Below are 16,786 nucleotides of genomic sequence, written 5' to 3' on the forward strand. Positions count from 1 at the left end.
ATTTTCTAAATTCTCCATAAAACATTAACTGGTCTACAAACTAGAGGCCAAACCAGGTATGTGATTAATGTGCAATAAAGAAACCACACTCCAAGGGCAACTTGATTGCTTCATCTCTGAAAATATTTCAGGTGAGTTATACACTGGGACTATATACTGCACAACCCAGCTCTATATCTAACAAGAATCAATTTGAGTAAAACTTCACAGAGTTTATTAAACATTTGCACAGTTAGATTTTTTTAAAGGCTAAATAAGGAATGGTATTTGAAAAAAAAAATAAAACATGATTTTTAATAAAATAATAGATTGACTCATGATCATTTTAGTTACTCTGTTTTTACTGAGCTTCTACTTATTGGTATAAAGAGGAATTAATCTAGACCAGCAGAAGTAGTTTATATTTACTGGTACAAAGAGAAATTCATCTAGAGAAGGAAAAGACAAGGAAGATACTGGCTCTTAAAAGAGTTAGAACACATCCATTAAAATGTTGTTTAAAACTGACAACAAAAAAATCGTATTTACCAAAAAATCATCCCTGTTTTACTCTGCTGTATGTTAGAAATGCAACAGATCAGGCAGGGAATAAAGAGGTCAGAGACTGCACTTGTATGAGCAGCTTTTCTGGATATCTGCCATTAAAACCAGTTTGAAGCTGCATTTCTGAGAAGAGCTTCTGACAGGGGATGCTCTGGGGCTGAACTAACTCACTGCTGTGACCCCCTGCACCTCCTGAGGCCCCATTTTCAGGCAGCAGCCAGGTCCAGCTTTTCATCTGAGCTGGCTGTGGGTATTTTTTTCCAATAGGCTGCATCAATTTTCAGCCCAAGGTATGTTTGGTATTAGAATGTCTTAGGGTACAGCCACATGAATAAATTATTATGGGCAAAACTTGGAGGTCAGTTGCCCAGCAAAACCACCTCTACTCATCATCTCTCTGTGGTGTATGGTGTGACAGATCCCAGGGACCTGGCACATTGCACAGAAAACCAGGGCCAGGAGTGCTGCTGGGAGTTGCTGACATGGTACAAATACACACTATAGATTACTCAGTTCATTTCTTCATCTGCCCCTACTCTTATTTCACAATCGCACAAAAGGTTTTTTAAAATCTTATTTTTGCTTTTTTTTTAAAATACCAGTCTTATGAAAGAAGCTGGCAATGATATTAGCTTTAAACATTAACCAGCCAAGCTGGACAACTGATATTTGTTTTAAGTAGAACAAAACTTTTCACATTATAAAATTCTGCATTTTCCTCAGGGGAAAATAGAGCAAGACTAGTACCTACCTCTCCTACTGTAAACTTCTGACTTTCTCTTTTTGTACTCAAACCTTTAAATTCAAAAGCAGACTAAAAAACCAGGAAAAAATGAGAAAATTATACTGGAAGTAAAAAATGCTCTTCATTTTGTTCGCCTTACTATTATCTTAGTAAAAATGGAGAGATGTTAATAAAAGAGAAGCTGAGAGGGCCATGTCTGAATGTGTTCCTCAAGTCCTGTTCCAGTTCTTTGCTGAATTTTACCTGCTGTTTGCAGAAGATGGGAGCTGTAATGGGATGTGAGCATTTGGAATTTGGCCACTTAAAGCACAAGCTAGAAGAGGAGCATGGCTTAATTACAGCTCTGTCAGGAGCACTAATTAACCACCCCACCAGACCATCTGCAGCCACTTTGGGAGAAACAATTAGAGAGTGGAAATATAAAAATCAATGCTGTGGAATAGACACAAAGTTCTCAACCTTCTATGAGACGTTCTGCCAGCAATCTCCTGACTATGACTTTCCCCAGGCACGGAGAGCAGACTCTCAGTTTTCACCCAGGAAGCATCAAAAATCTCTGAGCCCTATCTGTGAAGGTTAGGAGGGTCTAGGGAGCAGTGCCAGATTATCAGGTCACTCAGAGTCACTGATGAGAGGGGTCTCCAGGAGAACAGACAAGTCTATGCACAGTATCTGCCTTGGAACTGTCCCTGGGCACAGACAAAAACAATCCTGGTGTCCTGCACAGAAAGTCTGCACCCCAGTGAAGTTTGTGTTCCTTGTGTGTGAGGTTAAACTCCTGTTTATTCCAGGAAGCAAACCTGGAATTAAGCCTGGGACGACTTGAAAGTTTCAGCTCTGGAAGAAGTTAAATGGGATTGAATGCCGGGGTAATCATTCCAGACTCAGTCAACATCCACCATTTCCTTCTGCCTAAATCAGAGATGCAAGAACTTCAAAAGTCTTGTCAGGGACCCTGACTGAATGCTCAGCATTGCAGCAAACCCTTTAAATTAGATGAATTTTGACTGTTCCAAGCTGAAATGTTCACATCCACTTACTTCTGCTTTTTATCAGCATCCATTAACACTAAGCTTATTTATGTTTCAGCTTGGGAAAGTACACGATGGACACACAGTAGCCTGTGATCCTTTTCTTTGTATTCCCAAAGGTCAAGGTTTCCTTCACAAATTGGTAAAAAAAGACCTTTAATCTGCTAAATTGTTTTCAAAATCCAAAACAGAAAAAAAAGTGCCCCCATTTGTGATGGATTCAGATGCTTTTTGCTAAGCACTTAAGCACTAACAGTTCTGCATTGATTTATTTTATTGTTTTATTTAGTGAAATGTCTGGATACAGATATACACATTAACCTTTTTTTTTTTTTTTTGCTTATATTTACTGTGTCGCCTTCCTTGAAATGGGAACTGCAAGTGCTGTGATAAATGGGCTGAAAGGTTGTCTGGTTACCCCATGGCTTCTGCTTGTGTCCTTGCTGAAATGCTGTTCTGGACCCTTCTGCAGCAGTGCTGCTCCATGACTCACTGCAGTTACTTCTGTGCCTCTCAAAACAATAGTTCACTGGGGATCCAGGGCCTCAAATGAGCTATAACCATTTATTTCACCCATTTATTTTTACTTCTCCTCCAGTGATAGATATTCACTGTCACAAAATGCCAGTTTGTGTGAAGATTATAAATCTTCCAGCACAGCCATTTTAACTTTCCTCTTGATAACACTACAGTTTGCTGCTATGGAAAGTTAAATCCCTTAAAGCTCATCACAGTATGAACTAAATCTTCTTGTGTTTAAAACAATAAAATCAAACCCCAAAAGCCATATAGTCCCTCCTAACCTGTTGCTAACAGTGGGCAGTAACAGGTGTCTTAGGGAAGATCATAGAAATACAGGAAATATACAATAATTTACACAAAAATATTCTCTCAGCCTCCAGTGAGATGAAGTTCAAGCAAATTTGTGTTCTTACCTTCAACCAATACAAGAAACCAAGTCTTCAGAAGTGACTGATACTGCAAACAACCCCCAGTTTTCATGAAGAAAACCTCCATTAGAAAATAAATTAGAAAATAATTATAATGTGCATTAGAAAATAAATTTACTGTAATGACAAGTTACAGACCAGTGCAAGTCTCTTACAAGAACACTGGAGTTTTTAAATCTCAGAATTATTCCTTTAGCTCACAGCTCTTCAATCTTCAGTTCTGGTTCCTAAACAAACATGTCTCAGGTATTATTTGCAGCAGAATCTTATTTTAGGAGACTACTGAGACCTCATCCCAAACTGAAAGGCTGGGAATTGTGCACATGGAACAGCAATGCCACAAGTAGCAAAACAAACTCTACCCCTACATGGCACTTGAAAAAAGCCCTCCAGGACCCCCAGCCAAGCTCTGAGGATTCCCAGGCAGACCCAGTCCTTGTCACTGTGACTGGATGCCCTTCCCACACACCTCAGGGATTTTCTTATTTATTTTTTGCATAATATAGTTCAGTTTTAGAGATTTTCCTTTTTCCCTGTTATCTAAGTGTTCCTTCTACATCAGTGAAGGCCACTACCAACAACAGAATCATGGCTGCAGTTCAGTAAATCCTCTGCAGTACCCCTGGAGCTGGAAGCAGATTCACAATATATGGGATATGCATTCACACACTATTTAAAACATATTTTTAAACATTTGAATAACTAAATGGGTAAATCCTGAGGATCTTACCCCTGTGTTTATTCAGCCTTTACTTACTGAGACAAACTCCCAAGGACAGAGTAAACAGTGAGAGAGGACCTCAGGCCTTCACCCACAGCTATAAACAATGAACTCAGCATAAACTGTGATTCCCAGCTGACACTGGGAGAAAAGCAGCAGCTAATGCTTCTCCCCACTTTGCCCCCAGAGGGATTACATGACAAGAGATTTACTTTCTCCCTAAAAGAGCTTGCCCTATCCAAGATATTGCCCCATTCACAGCTCGAACAGCAACAAGGAACTTAGATGAAGAACTACTGATTCATGAGATGATGAACAGAATTGGAAATGGAGGGGAAAAGCCAGAATGAGAGACCTAATGCCCAAAGACTGATGGAATTTGCCTGAGTGGGGGAACTGTTGCTGTTAAGAAGAATAAACAGCACTCCATCTACAGCCCCTTGGCCGTGGAGCCCTCGATACTCAGCACTCCCATATCACACCTTGCACTGGAGAGATCTTTGTTTGCACAGCTTCACTTTGTGCTCATCATGCACGTGAGGGAACCAAGGAAAGGCAATAAATAATCTGACAGAATCACAGAGCAAACCAACTCACTAAACAAAATAAGGGATTTGACTCCAAACTTTCACTATCTTCACTGCAAATAAGGCTAATTCCAAAATTTTAAAACTAACAGAAAACCTTTACGTTTTTATACAATTATTGTATTCCCTCAAAAATTCCATTCCATTATTCCACGGCCCATCTCCTAGAAAAAATCTAGGAGATGACCAAGATTATCCCTTATCATATCTCATTTAATTTATATTTTAGTTATTCTTTTACAGTTACTGGAAGAAAAAGAGCAGAAAATTGTTCTCCCTGAGATCTAGACACACAGACCACGCAGGCTGTTCAGTAAGTTCATGCCTACTCACAAAAACAAGAGAAACAAGGGATCTGGAAAAGTCATTCATTATACATTTGTATGCTTGTGATCTGAGAAAACTCCCCTATGCAGGTCTCCTTGGAGCAGAGCACTCCAGGAAGACACTTGGGATTGCTCAAGACTTTGGGCTTCAGGCCAATCCATCCTTCTGGGTCTAGAGAGGAGTGATCAGATTTGGTTACCCTGCAGCCTTGATGGGAGTGTTGCGCCTGTCAGATCTGATTGCATCACTTTGAAGAATACAGGAAAGAAAAACCAAAAATCTTCTGTTAAAATGAAAGGCTGCTGCTGCTGGTGGACACAGATTAGAATATTGCTACTTAAACAAAAAAGTTGCTTTGTCCTGTCCCCCAGAATGGAGTGATGCTGTAATGTGAACATCAGTGAAGGAAGACAAACATTTAACTTTCCCATAATAACATAATACAGAATACAACCTCCTTCCTACAACAGAAGCAGCAAAATCCCCACATCCTATTAAAATATACAGCTGTTACAGTAAGGAAATGAAGGTCCAAGATGGATTGAGGGCTTGATCTAATAACAGGTAACCAATCCCACACTGCTTTAAGCAGAGGGACCCAAACAAGGGAACCCAATATTTCCAGCAGCCAGAACAGCTAGATCTTTGTAGGGCCAACATAAGAATGGAAGAAGCTCAGTCTCTCTTGCTCACTCTTCCTAAGGCAAAACATGGGGAAAGGAGTGAAGAACAGAGAGGAGCCCTATCAGCAGTCAGACCTGGAAAGCTCAACACACAGACACTGCAGAAAGAAGCATGGAATCATAGAATGATTTGGGTTGGAAAGGACTTAAAAGCCCACCCAGTTCCACCCCCTGCCATGGGCAGGGACACCTTGCACTATCCCAGGTTGCTCTAAGCCCTGTCCAACCTGACCTTGGACACTTCCAGGGATGGGGCAGCCACAGCAAGTACTCTGAAGGCTCAGTACCCCACATCCAACACCCTGATCCTCTGTCAGACAGGGCAGCTTGCAGTGAAGCACAGCATGGAAAGCACTGCGTGAATTGGAATTTTCAAAGATTCAACTGATGCCAGTGAGTTGCCTCTTGAGTATCAGCCTTCATAGTTCTCCAAGCAGAGCATTTTTCAAAGCCTTCTCTCTGTCCACATCTATTATTTGAGTCTTTGAACTCACTGATCTGCTCACAAAAGGCAAGGAGAGTTGAATGTACAGTTTTGTGGGAATATTACTGAGCATTATCTACTTTATGTACAATAGAGATTAAATTGCTTTCAGATACGTTCCCCTGCACAGGTTGATTACCAGCAAGGCACTGGGGTGCAAAACTTTGATGTCTCTGGACTGGCATAGGCTAAATAGGAACATCTCGTTCTCCCCATCACCAAGGCATACCTGAGCTTTGAATTATGCCAGGCCAGGAACAAAGAAATCTTGCTCATAACAAAAACTTTTAATAACTCGCTGAGAAAGCCTCCCTTTCATCTCTGCCAAGCTTTAGGAAAGGCTGGGAGGCAAGCAGAAATAAACATTGTACAGACTCACCACTGCTGGCTCTAAAGTAAACTCTCCAACTTCCTATTTACATTTCAAGATCTTAAGCTTTGTGGTTTACTAGTTCTGCAAGTAAGTGCTTTGGGTTTTGGAGGCTGCCTGCACATGATCTCCCACCACTACTGAAGTCTTCCTAGCTTTTATTAATATAATAGGGAGGTCAGAAAAGCAACAATCTTTTATATGCCCTGCTAGCAGAAATATTTTACTTCTTGCTTTTTAAAAACAAAACAAAGCAAGCAAAGCATACAATGGCAAATTAATGCCAGCAAAGGGGATATTACAGTTGTGTTTGTTTCTTTTTGAAACTGAGGATGCTGGAACATGGAACAAGAGGGTTTCATTAAAAAGGGTGTGGAGGAGTTCTTTGAGGGACAAGTAAAAGAAGGTGGCAATTTTATGCATTTATAACCCTTTTAAGACCATTGGCTAAAAAGGCACCTAAAGAGGCTCTGTGACCTTTTCTACATGAGCCTAAATCTGTGTACACCAAGGACAGGCAACCTGCAACAACAGTTGTGAAGTAAATGTGGTTTTCATTTCATGCAGCCTTCCCTAAATGTAAAACATCTTCATTAGCTGGGAAGTCAGCACTGTGGCTGCTGCCAAACGCAATATAGAAGGCAGCAGAACTGTGCCGAATGAGGACAGAGAGAGGGAGAGGCTCCTGTGACACTCAGCTCTTTCTCCCACCCCAAAGACTCTACAGGCTTTACAGGGGAGAGGAATATTTAAAAAGCAAGGTGGCAAGTGCTGATCAATTCCATAAAGCCCACACAGATCATCTCCCAAGCTTGCCCAGGCTGCCCCAGCCTCACTCGGTTTGCTTTTGGTTTATTTTTTCCCTCCTGCATTCTCCCGCCCGAGCCTCCCAAAGGCAGCGCCTTCCCCCTGGTCAGCAGAAGGACAGATCGCTGTCCCTGCTGCCGGCTGGGTGGCAGCCAGCTGGCAGGGCTGCGCTGCCCTGGGCTGTGCCCGGTCCCCCCGCAGAGCGCACGTTCCGAGGCGGGGATGCCGGAGGGAGCGAGCGGGGCTCCAGCGCAGCTCTGCGGGCACGGCCCCGCGGGATGGCACCGAGCTGCCAAAGCAGCGCCAGCCTGCTCAGCCCTGCCAGCCCTGCCCTCAGAGCACTGCTCGGAGCCCCTGCGCAGCGATTACCCCGCAGGCTGCTGCTTTAACGACGTGGCATGTTCTGAAGAGGAGACTCCGGTATCAGAGCCAAAATACACTGAATCCACTTGCTGGTCTGGCTCCCACTGAGATTAGAGATCAGGCTCCGAGAACACTTTGAGCCAGCATGTCTCTGCTGTCTCCTCTCCAGGATGTACTGCAAAGGACACGTACTGTGCATGCTCTGGGGGTGGAAACGTGCTTAACACTCTATTTGTGTGAACAAAGCTGGCAGCTCGGGCGGATATTGTGGAGCAAAGAAGCTGTGTTGTGTTTGCCAGTCATCACGAGAATCAAATGAACAAATTTAGAATAAGCAAATTGGGCTGGAGTTCCTTTAGCAGAAAGCACTCAAAGGCTAGTCAGGCTTAGTGAGAGAGAGAATTTGGGATATTCTTCCTGAAATAGTCCATAGTAAACATTGGGACAACAAAATGATCTGCTAATTTTCTGTTCATGTAGTTGCTCTGTGTTTTAGATCATGTATTAAATCTGAAAAAGTAGAAGATAAATGACTCCTGCCTCTCCAATTGAAAAAAATGACTAAATAATACAGTTCAAACCACATGAACATTATCACCCAGGGAAAAAAGAATTGTGCACCAAGCCAGGTGAGTCCATTCCCAATGCCTGGAGTCACAGAAGTAACAAAAACAGATGCAAAACGGGTTGTATCTAAACTTGAAGACATTCCTTGACAATCCTCAAAAAGGAGGTGTTGAGTACAGAGAACTGATAAAGAAGGAATGACTAAAGAAGAACACACATCATATCATGAAATGAAGGCAGAAAAAAAATATCAGAGACCCTAGAGATAACAGAACACAAACCTTGTACATTTGGGACTCAAAATACCAACAAATTCACACTTCCCCCATTAATAAGGTAAAATTAGGCCAGATCATGCTCCCATTGAAAGCTGCTCTGCCTTTCTTCAGCTGGGAATCACAAAAGGTGTTGGACCAAGAACAACAAATAGTTTCATGCTGGTACAACTTTGCCCTGCAAAAGCATGCTTGTGTCCAGGATTGGGACATGGAAATACAGAAATCAGTGCCTGAAAACCTCCCGATCACAAAAAGGTTTCAGAAAAAAAAAATTAAAACCTTTAAAATATCCCATAAAACCTAAGACACTGGCAGGAAGATAGGCTTTTAGGGAAACCAACTACCTTATTCCCAGAAGTTAGGGCATGTCTGTTAGACCCGCGCAAACTACAAGTTAGGAATAACAGATAAGCTCCTGTTTCAGTGCCTCAAACCTGCTGTGATTTTGCTGGGAAAAACTACTCACACATTTGGTGTAGTCACCATGGCTACACAGGGAAAGGCTCCTGAAAGTTCCAAAGCCAAGTGTGGGTGCTGGAGCTCAGAGCCCCTGCCTGCAAAGCACCATGGCAGTGGCAGCCCACCCAGGAAAGCCAGGGATATCCTCGGGCACAGAGACCAAACCTGCAGGGATGAATCCCAGCCCCAAAACAAGGGACAATCCTTCATGAGTGAAAGAGCAGCTTATTTGCCATTCCAAATGCAAATTCTACCCATGTCTTTTGCTAGGGCAAAGGAGGCAGCAGAAAATCATGTAAAATGCATAACTGTCCAAAAATATTCAGAAAACCATCTTTTCTTTTCCTTTTCCTCATGGATAATGGATGAGCCCTGAAGTGGCAGTGACTTTCAGCAACCAACAGCTCAGACCTGGGCTGGGGTCAATAACCTAATTACAACAAGCATTTTGCTGCTTTCATGAGCTATTCAACAGCAGCATGAAATTCTTTGTGTGCCTCTGTTTACCCCAAACTGTCAGTGGTTAATTCCAAAAGCATATCCTCACTTAAAAATGGTAGTTTCAACACAAATTAAGCTATTATAGCCATGAGTAAAATTAGGTTCCACATTTGTACTTTCTAAAATATCAAAGGCATGATTAGCAAAGTCTTTTGTTTAAGATCTCTAGAGTCCTGGAGGTAATGAAAATTGGGTCAAGGAGCAGTTTCTCTGAAAGTTTAAAGTAAATGCTGTGTTCAAGTCCTGTGACTCATGGAGTACTTGGTCTAGAGAATGGAACTACTGTACCAACACACAGATACCAAAAGCAGTCCCCCTGCCCTGAGCAGAGGAGGAGGAAGGGGTGGAAAAGAAAGGCATTGCAGATGATTTTGAACAGTTTCCTGTTACGGCCCCTTGAAAGAAACCCAGCCGTACTTTCCCCCTGCTTTCTGTTTGCTGAATTTCTCCTGACAGTTGGCTCCTTCGTTTGCCAGAACCACAACAAAGGATGGCCTTGAGTTTCCACACAGGCCATTTTCTCCCTCTCTCGTCTCTGATCATCTCACAAAGGTATTATTGTTGCTCGCTCACTGGGGCTCAGTGCACCTGAGGCACATCAAAGGCACTTTTTAATGCCCGCCTGACCACACAGGTCTCTCTCCCACTGCATTAAATTAAACTCGATGATTAATCTCTGTAGCCCTCAGGGTCCCTTGGTGCATACGGAGAGAGAAAATATATATTTCTATCAAAACACAAGTATAATATACTTTCATTTTATAGCCCTAATTAAAAAAAGGAACAGCTAATTTTGGCCAAATGCAGCTGCATATAGGTCTCAGTAAAACACAAATACAACTGCTCTGTGTGCTCCATGCTCACTTCATGCAGCCTGTTCAGGTAATAGATAAAAGAACAGAAAACTAAAATCCTTTCACAGATTAGATCCAGAGAAGTTTAGAATTTACTTATTGTCTGCTGGCTAGAGATTGTTATACCCCTCCCTGTGCAGATGGGTGAAGGCAGGCAGTTAAGGAAATGATTATAAAATGCTGAGTAGGTAGATTTAAGTAAAAATCTACTTAAATCTAGCAAAAACTGCACAAGCATCTATTCCTGAGTTTGAACAGAAGTGTTTAAAGGCCTTAAAAGGTTCTGCCTCGTGCAGTCTGTGTTCGACTTTGGGGTTGCTTTGATGACAGAGCATCAACATGGATTTTATCACATCCCTTTTGCTACATTAGCATATTTAATGAAGCCACAACTCTCATGGTTGTGGAGAGCACAGACAAAACATGTTAATATTGATGTGCCATGCTCGAGTTTGGGAAGTTGAACAATCTACTGTTGTGAACTGGGTGTATGTTAGAACCTACCAATGTACAAATATCAACCATTAATAAAAAACCACACATATGTCCTCCTCCAGGGCTGGTTGTGCTAAAGGAATGAGCCTGAGCCAGCTGGCCCATGTCCAGCTACCCAACACTGCCCTTAGACCTCTGGGGGAAGCTGCCTGCAAGCTCCTCAGCTCACTGCAGTCCAGTACTATGTCTCTATTAACTCATTTTAACAATTCAAACTAACTCAGCTAAATGAAACAGGTTAGCAAGAGTTCACCCAAACAGCTTCTACTGAAGGGGCAGAAATCTCCATCAAAAAAACCAGGAAATAATGGAAGCAGTGGCAGGGCTTGAAGGGTGACTCTTTCCCTGAGGGTGCCCCACCTGCCCTATGACAGACAGACAGGTACCAGTGGAATTTTTCAAAGACAGAGCAAGCCAAGAGTGATGGAGTTTAAAGCTTGAAACTTTTGTTTAGGAAGAAACCAAAATATATTCCAGTTGGTCTACGGGATTTAAGCTCAATGATCTGCTTCACAATAGTGGGATTATTCATGTCTTTAAATTCAATCACGTGTTAAAATGCTTTGCTGAGCGACAATCCACGTGATATGATCACCATTTATTCATGCTCAAGATCACCATGGATTCATGCTGTTACTACAGAGACAACTTAACTTATTGTTAAGCCTGATGTTTTATTATCAGCCTCCTTCTTATTCTCTCCTGGAGCTTTCTCCATGAAGCATGTCATTCCTCTCCAACACCTCTAGCACTCCCAGTGCCATTTGCTCCTTTTGGAAAAATCCAAGTTCTAATCATTCTAAATTTAAGACCAAAATGAGTTTTAAATAAAAAATGTGGCAGAAAAGGGTACTTATCTAAATGGAATGCTCTCAGACTCATACATTTTAAAACAGTATAAATTTCAAAAGCAGACACTAAATTTTAATTGCAATCTCAGAGAAAGCTTTTGTATTAATTCACTGAGAAAAATTAGCAAAGTGAAAACTGCTTATTGGGGGGTTTTCTTTCTTTTTAGTCATGATATGTCTCATAATTCTATACACCATGGCAATTTTCAGAGGGAGAAGGATTTATTTTGATTAAGGGAGGAGGTGGGGGAGCAGGGCTGTGACTGAAGATGGGCACTCCTTCTCCAAAGACACTCTTCTGTAACACATTAGTGATAGGCTTGTCACAGATAACTCAGGCTCAGGCTTTGGCTCAGATTTCAGGCTGCTCTTTAAGCCACTCTGGCATCGTGGTTTTTACTTTCCATGTCATTTTTCAGTATTGATTTCTACTACTATTAAAGTTCTTGCTTAATAGCAAATGCACGGTAATTTATAATTAATATCCAAAGGTAAAGATAGAGTTACCAGAAAAAAATTCAAGGAATAAAGATTGGGGTGAGAAGGACAAAGGTCAATTTTCCCTTCAAAAACATAAGTTAGTAAATTCTGCACCAATGAGGATGACACATACAACCTACCCCCATGTGGCACGAAGATGTTCCACAGATCATAGCGACTCGGGATGTAATGGGCTGGTTCTCACATGGAAGGTTGTGTCCTTTCACATCTGCTCCAATTACTCCTATTAAAACAAAATTAAAATTCTCTGTTAAAGAAGAACAAGCCACCCTGCACCAAAAAGACCTTTTCTGCACTCAAATAATTGCTGAGTATCTCACACCACTGCCACAAATTAAGAAAGTCTACTTAGCCAACAAAGGACATAATTTGATCCATCAGATTAAAGTATTTATTCCAAAATAAAGGACCCAAGATGATTTCTTATAAATACAAGTCTATCATCATGATTTTCAAGTGTTATTTTACCTGACATTTATTCTCTTAGGTAGCTCACTGACATGCAGAATAAAAGTGGCCTGCTGTACTGGCAGGCTGCAGATGTGTTTATTTGTTCACAGTTTATCATGAACATCCTGGATGATGTGTTTTGTCAGGGGATGAGTTGGAGAAAGGGGTAACTTGGCAGGAGACTGGAAGGCTGCCAGCTTTGTTGTCTTCACTGCTGCTGCTGTTCTGTCCATGTCAGAACCATCTAAAGGCAGATTTTTCCTCCCCCTCAGAGCTTGGCTCTGAGGAGCACCAAGTCAGCACCACTCAGTCTGCAGCAGAAAATACACCCAGGAGATGCCAGGCCGACCTATAGCTGAGCCTCAAACACATCCCATCCTGCTTGAGTCACTCCAGGGGAGGCTACAGAGGCAATCTGCCCTCTCCTCCTCCTCCTCTTCCTCTCCCAGGCTGCATCCTGGCACCACATTGTGCTGCACTCAGCAAAATGCAGCAGCCAACAAGTAACATTTTTACATTGCACTTTTCTTTTCTTAAACATTGCTTTTCATCTGGCAAGCTGGTCACTACACTGTGCACTTTCATCTGCAAAACTCAATTTGGAGACCAGTATGTCAATACTGATAAAAAAAATCCCCTTCAACTCCCTGTAGAAGGATCAGGAAAACAACTGCTATATGTTGTAAAAGATGCCAAGTGTTAGGGCTGCTTCATATCCTACATTTCATTAACACCCTCTTGTTTAGATCACTGCTGCAATGCTCTGTTATCAAATCAGTCTGGTGGGGTTTCTCTCACTGAGATCACCATGGTTATCCTGGTATTACCATGGTTGGAAGTCATCTAAATCATCAGAAAATTAAGGGCTACCATTTTAAAGTCTTAAAAAATCCATCCTCAAGTCCCTTTACCTAAACTGACTTGTAATACGAACTCCTAAAGAGAGTTAGGAACAACAAAAAGCTAAAAGTAAGGCTTATCCTTCATGTTTTATTTTTTCACTGCTCCAACATAATGAATGCATATTGGGAATTTTGGATAGGGTTGTCTACAAGGCAAATTCCTGTACTAAGCAAGACCGTATTAGAATTTCTTGAGTTAAAAATACTGCTCATACTTGAGAGGGAAGAAATCTATTAAACTAAATAGTCAGCATATGCTGCAAATGTATTTTCACAAAAAATATAAAACTGAAAAGATCTTTTTAATTGCTAAGAAAATATGCCTTCTGCAAAACTGGAATTATGGCTTTTTTTGGAATTTTAGTCAGTGGCTTCACCAGTGTTTAGAATTGTTAGAGTCCTCCTATTTGTGAGTAATTAAAGTCAGACAGCAAATAAGTCTGGAATATTGGCTAAAAGTTGTATAATTGCTGTTATAAGTCATGTTCACCTTTAGCTTAAGTGGAACTTTTCATAGTCTGAGGCAGATTCAAAAGCAGAGGCAGATTCAAAAGCAGAGGCTGAGAACAAGAAGTCTGTGCACCACACAGAACAGAGGAGAGCTTTTTAGGAAGGCAAGCAGTGCTTAGCAATGTGCACTTCTGGATCTCTTCCACAGTGACATGGTATTTTAGACACTGCACCATAAATCATCTCCTTTTGTTGAAACAATGCTGATGCCTTTTGAAAAGGTGCAATGTAAACAGCATTTTTACGAGGCCAACCCCACAAGCCTGGGCTGCCATCCTCACAGTTCTATCTGTACACTCTCTGAAATTAGTACAGTAGGTCAAAATGCAAGATATAACTGCTTGGCTCTGAAATCCTCACTTTTCCATAAGACGTATCAGATGGACTGATCCAGGAGTCACACATGACCTCCTCAAACATACACACTAAACAATTCTTTACCTTATTATACTCAAAGCTTTGAAGCCTTCATAAACTTCAGGAACCTGCTCAGCCAAACCACACTTCACATCCAGCCAAGAGCAGATCTGAGCTGCATCAAAAGTTATTAACACTGCAAACAAGATGTCCATCACATCATCCTGGCTTAGCCTGCAGGATATTTTCTTTACAGATATCTGCACTCTTCGAGTCTCCTTTCGCCCCTGCTGTCACTTCTGCTATCAAAATATTTTTATTTTTGCTATCAAATCTTTTAAATTTTGCTGTCCTTTCTACTAAGTTTCCACATCATTTCCAATACATTTATTACCCTTCCCAGATTCAAGAATTGTGAGTTCCACTGTAAATGCTCCTCTTGTCCCAGACTGCAATGAGCTACGGTGTGATTATCATGCAGGGTCTCCCACTATCTTCCCTCTGTAACAACAACCTGTGTGTTGGTTTTCTCCTCCTGGCAATCATTCCAGGAGTCTGCTGGTGTTTGTGGTGCCATCTGGGAAAACATATTCAGATTAGCAGACTGTCTTTATCCACTGCAGCCCTTTCCTGAGGGATGCCAGTAGCTGAGTGTTTCTAATGTCAGAGTTTCTTTTCACAAGTCTGTATCAAGGAATAGACAGTTGCTCTCTATTCTTTTTAAAATTCAATTGATTGAGTTCAGCACATGAAAAACTGGGCAAACTTTTTGTGCTCTGGATCCATAATGATGCCAATTAAATAAGGACCTTCCACTGCCACTTTCACATGCTCTGTGCAAGTGCACATGCTCTTGCCCAGTTTTGCAGCAAGTTCATTCTTTCAGGTCAGATTATTACTCTGTTCTTTTCCAAGAACACAGAATTGTCAAGGCACAAAGTTTTAAACACATTTTTATACAATTAGGAGACTGACAGATATTTTTAAGCCAGTCACAACACACCTACAAATATGACACTGAAGCTCGAGTCTTCCTTTTTGCAGACAGATCTAATCCTTTCCAGGTAGCAAGAAAAGCAATCTCCATGATTATTCAACCTCACCAAAAGCAAAGTAAAGGGATTTAAACACTAAAAAAGTTCCAGGCCACAGTTTCTAGAAGGACAAATGAGATTTTAAACAGCAAAAAACATTTGAAACAAAACTGGTAGTTTAGCACCTAATCATATTTCAGTTAGATCTAGTAAAAAATCCTCTGATGAGCAATAGAGTTCCATTAAAGAGTACTGTTTCAATAACACTGAAACTTCTTGAGGTAAGACTGTTTTCTAAACCAGCAAACTAAAAAAACCCTCAATTTCCTGCTGCGAAAGTTACACTGAATCTCTTATTAACAGTATTTGGACAAGGCCAAACAGCACAGTAAGAAAATGAACTTGCTTGGCCTCATCAAATGTATTTCAGAAAAGATGAACCAGGGCTGAACATAAGAATATTGGGCTGGAAAAGAAAAAAAGTCAAAGTACCAGACCTTTAGGTTTTGAATCATGCATCACTTCTAAAGTTAGTAAGAATCCTAACTGTGAACAAGCCTCAAACATGAGGCTTCTCCCTCAGAATGGTTGTTTTATTCTTGCCTATCCCCAAAGTTTTGAGCAAAAGAAGATGCAAACTCTCAGCATGTTGGCATTCAAACACCACGACGTTTCAGTCAAAAGTGGAACTAGCAGAAATCAACAAATAATTTGCAAAACCAGCTGAAAAGACATATAGCAGTGATATATCCTCTTTCCAGAAACAGATTTGCAGTGCTGGTAGTTATTGTGAGGATTTGGGGTTGTTTTTAAGAATACATCAGAGAAACGGCTGGATAACAACAGTTTGTGACAGAAATGGCTTTCTGAAATGAATTCAACAATTCCTGTCTCCAAGAGCAGTGAATCTATGAGTGAGTACCTAGTCCTCCAGCATGTGCATCAATGAGAGATGCTGCCACTGCAATCCCTTCGGGGAGCCCGAGCTCTTCCGCAGCGCCCGCTGTCAGACCTTTCCCAACACCCTCTCCAGGAGACAGGACGTGGTTTCCTGGGCAGACACAAGACAAACCAAACACCTGTCAATTTACTAAACAGAAAAACAAACGTGTGTGTTGTTGCAGGAGCTCCCTTCCCCCCCCTCCAGTGAAGTCTCGTATCTATAAAACAAAGAAGTGCATCACAGAGCTCTGTGTGATGGAGTATCTTTCATTATCTGGCTACAGATTAAACACAACTGTGCCAGATCAGGCCATCCCGTGGCAATTTAGGAGTTCAAAAGCATTCAATATCCTATCTAGCCACAGAGAAAGATTGCACCACAAGCAATTAAATTCTGCTTGGCACCTCTCCAGGAGATATGAAATGCAGAAATCCCAGGTTCTTGTGGAAGGTGCTGCCTGCAGGCATTCTCTG

General features: G+C 41.5%; 1 protein-coding gene across 3 annotated transcripts in view; it reads right to left on the reverse strand.

The window, feature by feature from the left end:
- FGGY (FGGY carbohydrate kinase domain containing) overlaps positions 1–16,786 on the reverse strand; it is a 126,691-nt gene that overhangs the window by 48,989 nt on the left and 60,916 nt on the right. For all 3 annotated transcript variants that reach the window (XM_030953401.1, XM_030953402.1, XM_030953403.1), the window contains 2 exons: positions 16,293–16,421; positions 12,237–12,340 (listed from right to left, as the gene is read on the reverse strand). In XM_030953401.1, the coding sequence (XP_030809261.1) occupies positions 12,237–12,340; positions 16,293–16,421 (233 nt within the window). The remainder of the gene's footprint in view (positions 1–12,236; positions 12,341–16,292; positions 16,422–16,786) is intronic.

Source organism: Camarhynchus parvulus, chromosome 8, assembly GCF_901933205.1.
Source record: "Camarhynchus parvulus chromosome 8, STF_HiC, whole genome shotgun sequence".
NCBI classification, from domain to species: Eukaryota; Metazoa; Chordata; class Aves; order Passeriformes; family Thraupidae; genus Camarhynchus; species Camarhynchus parvulus.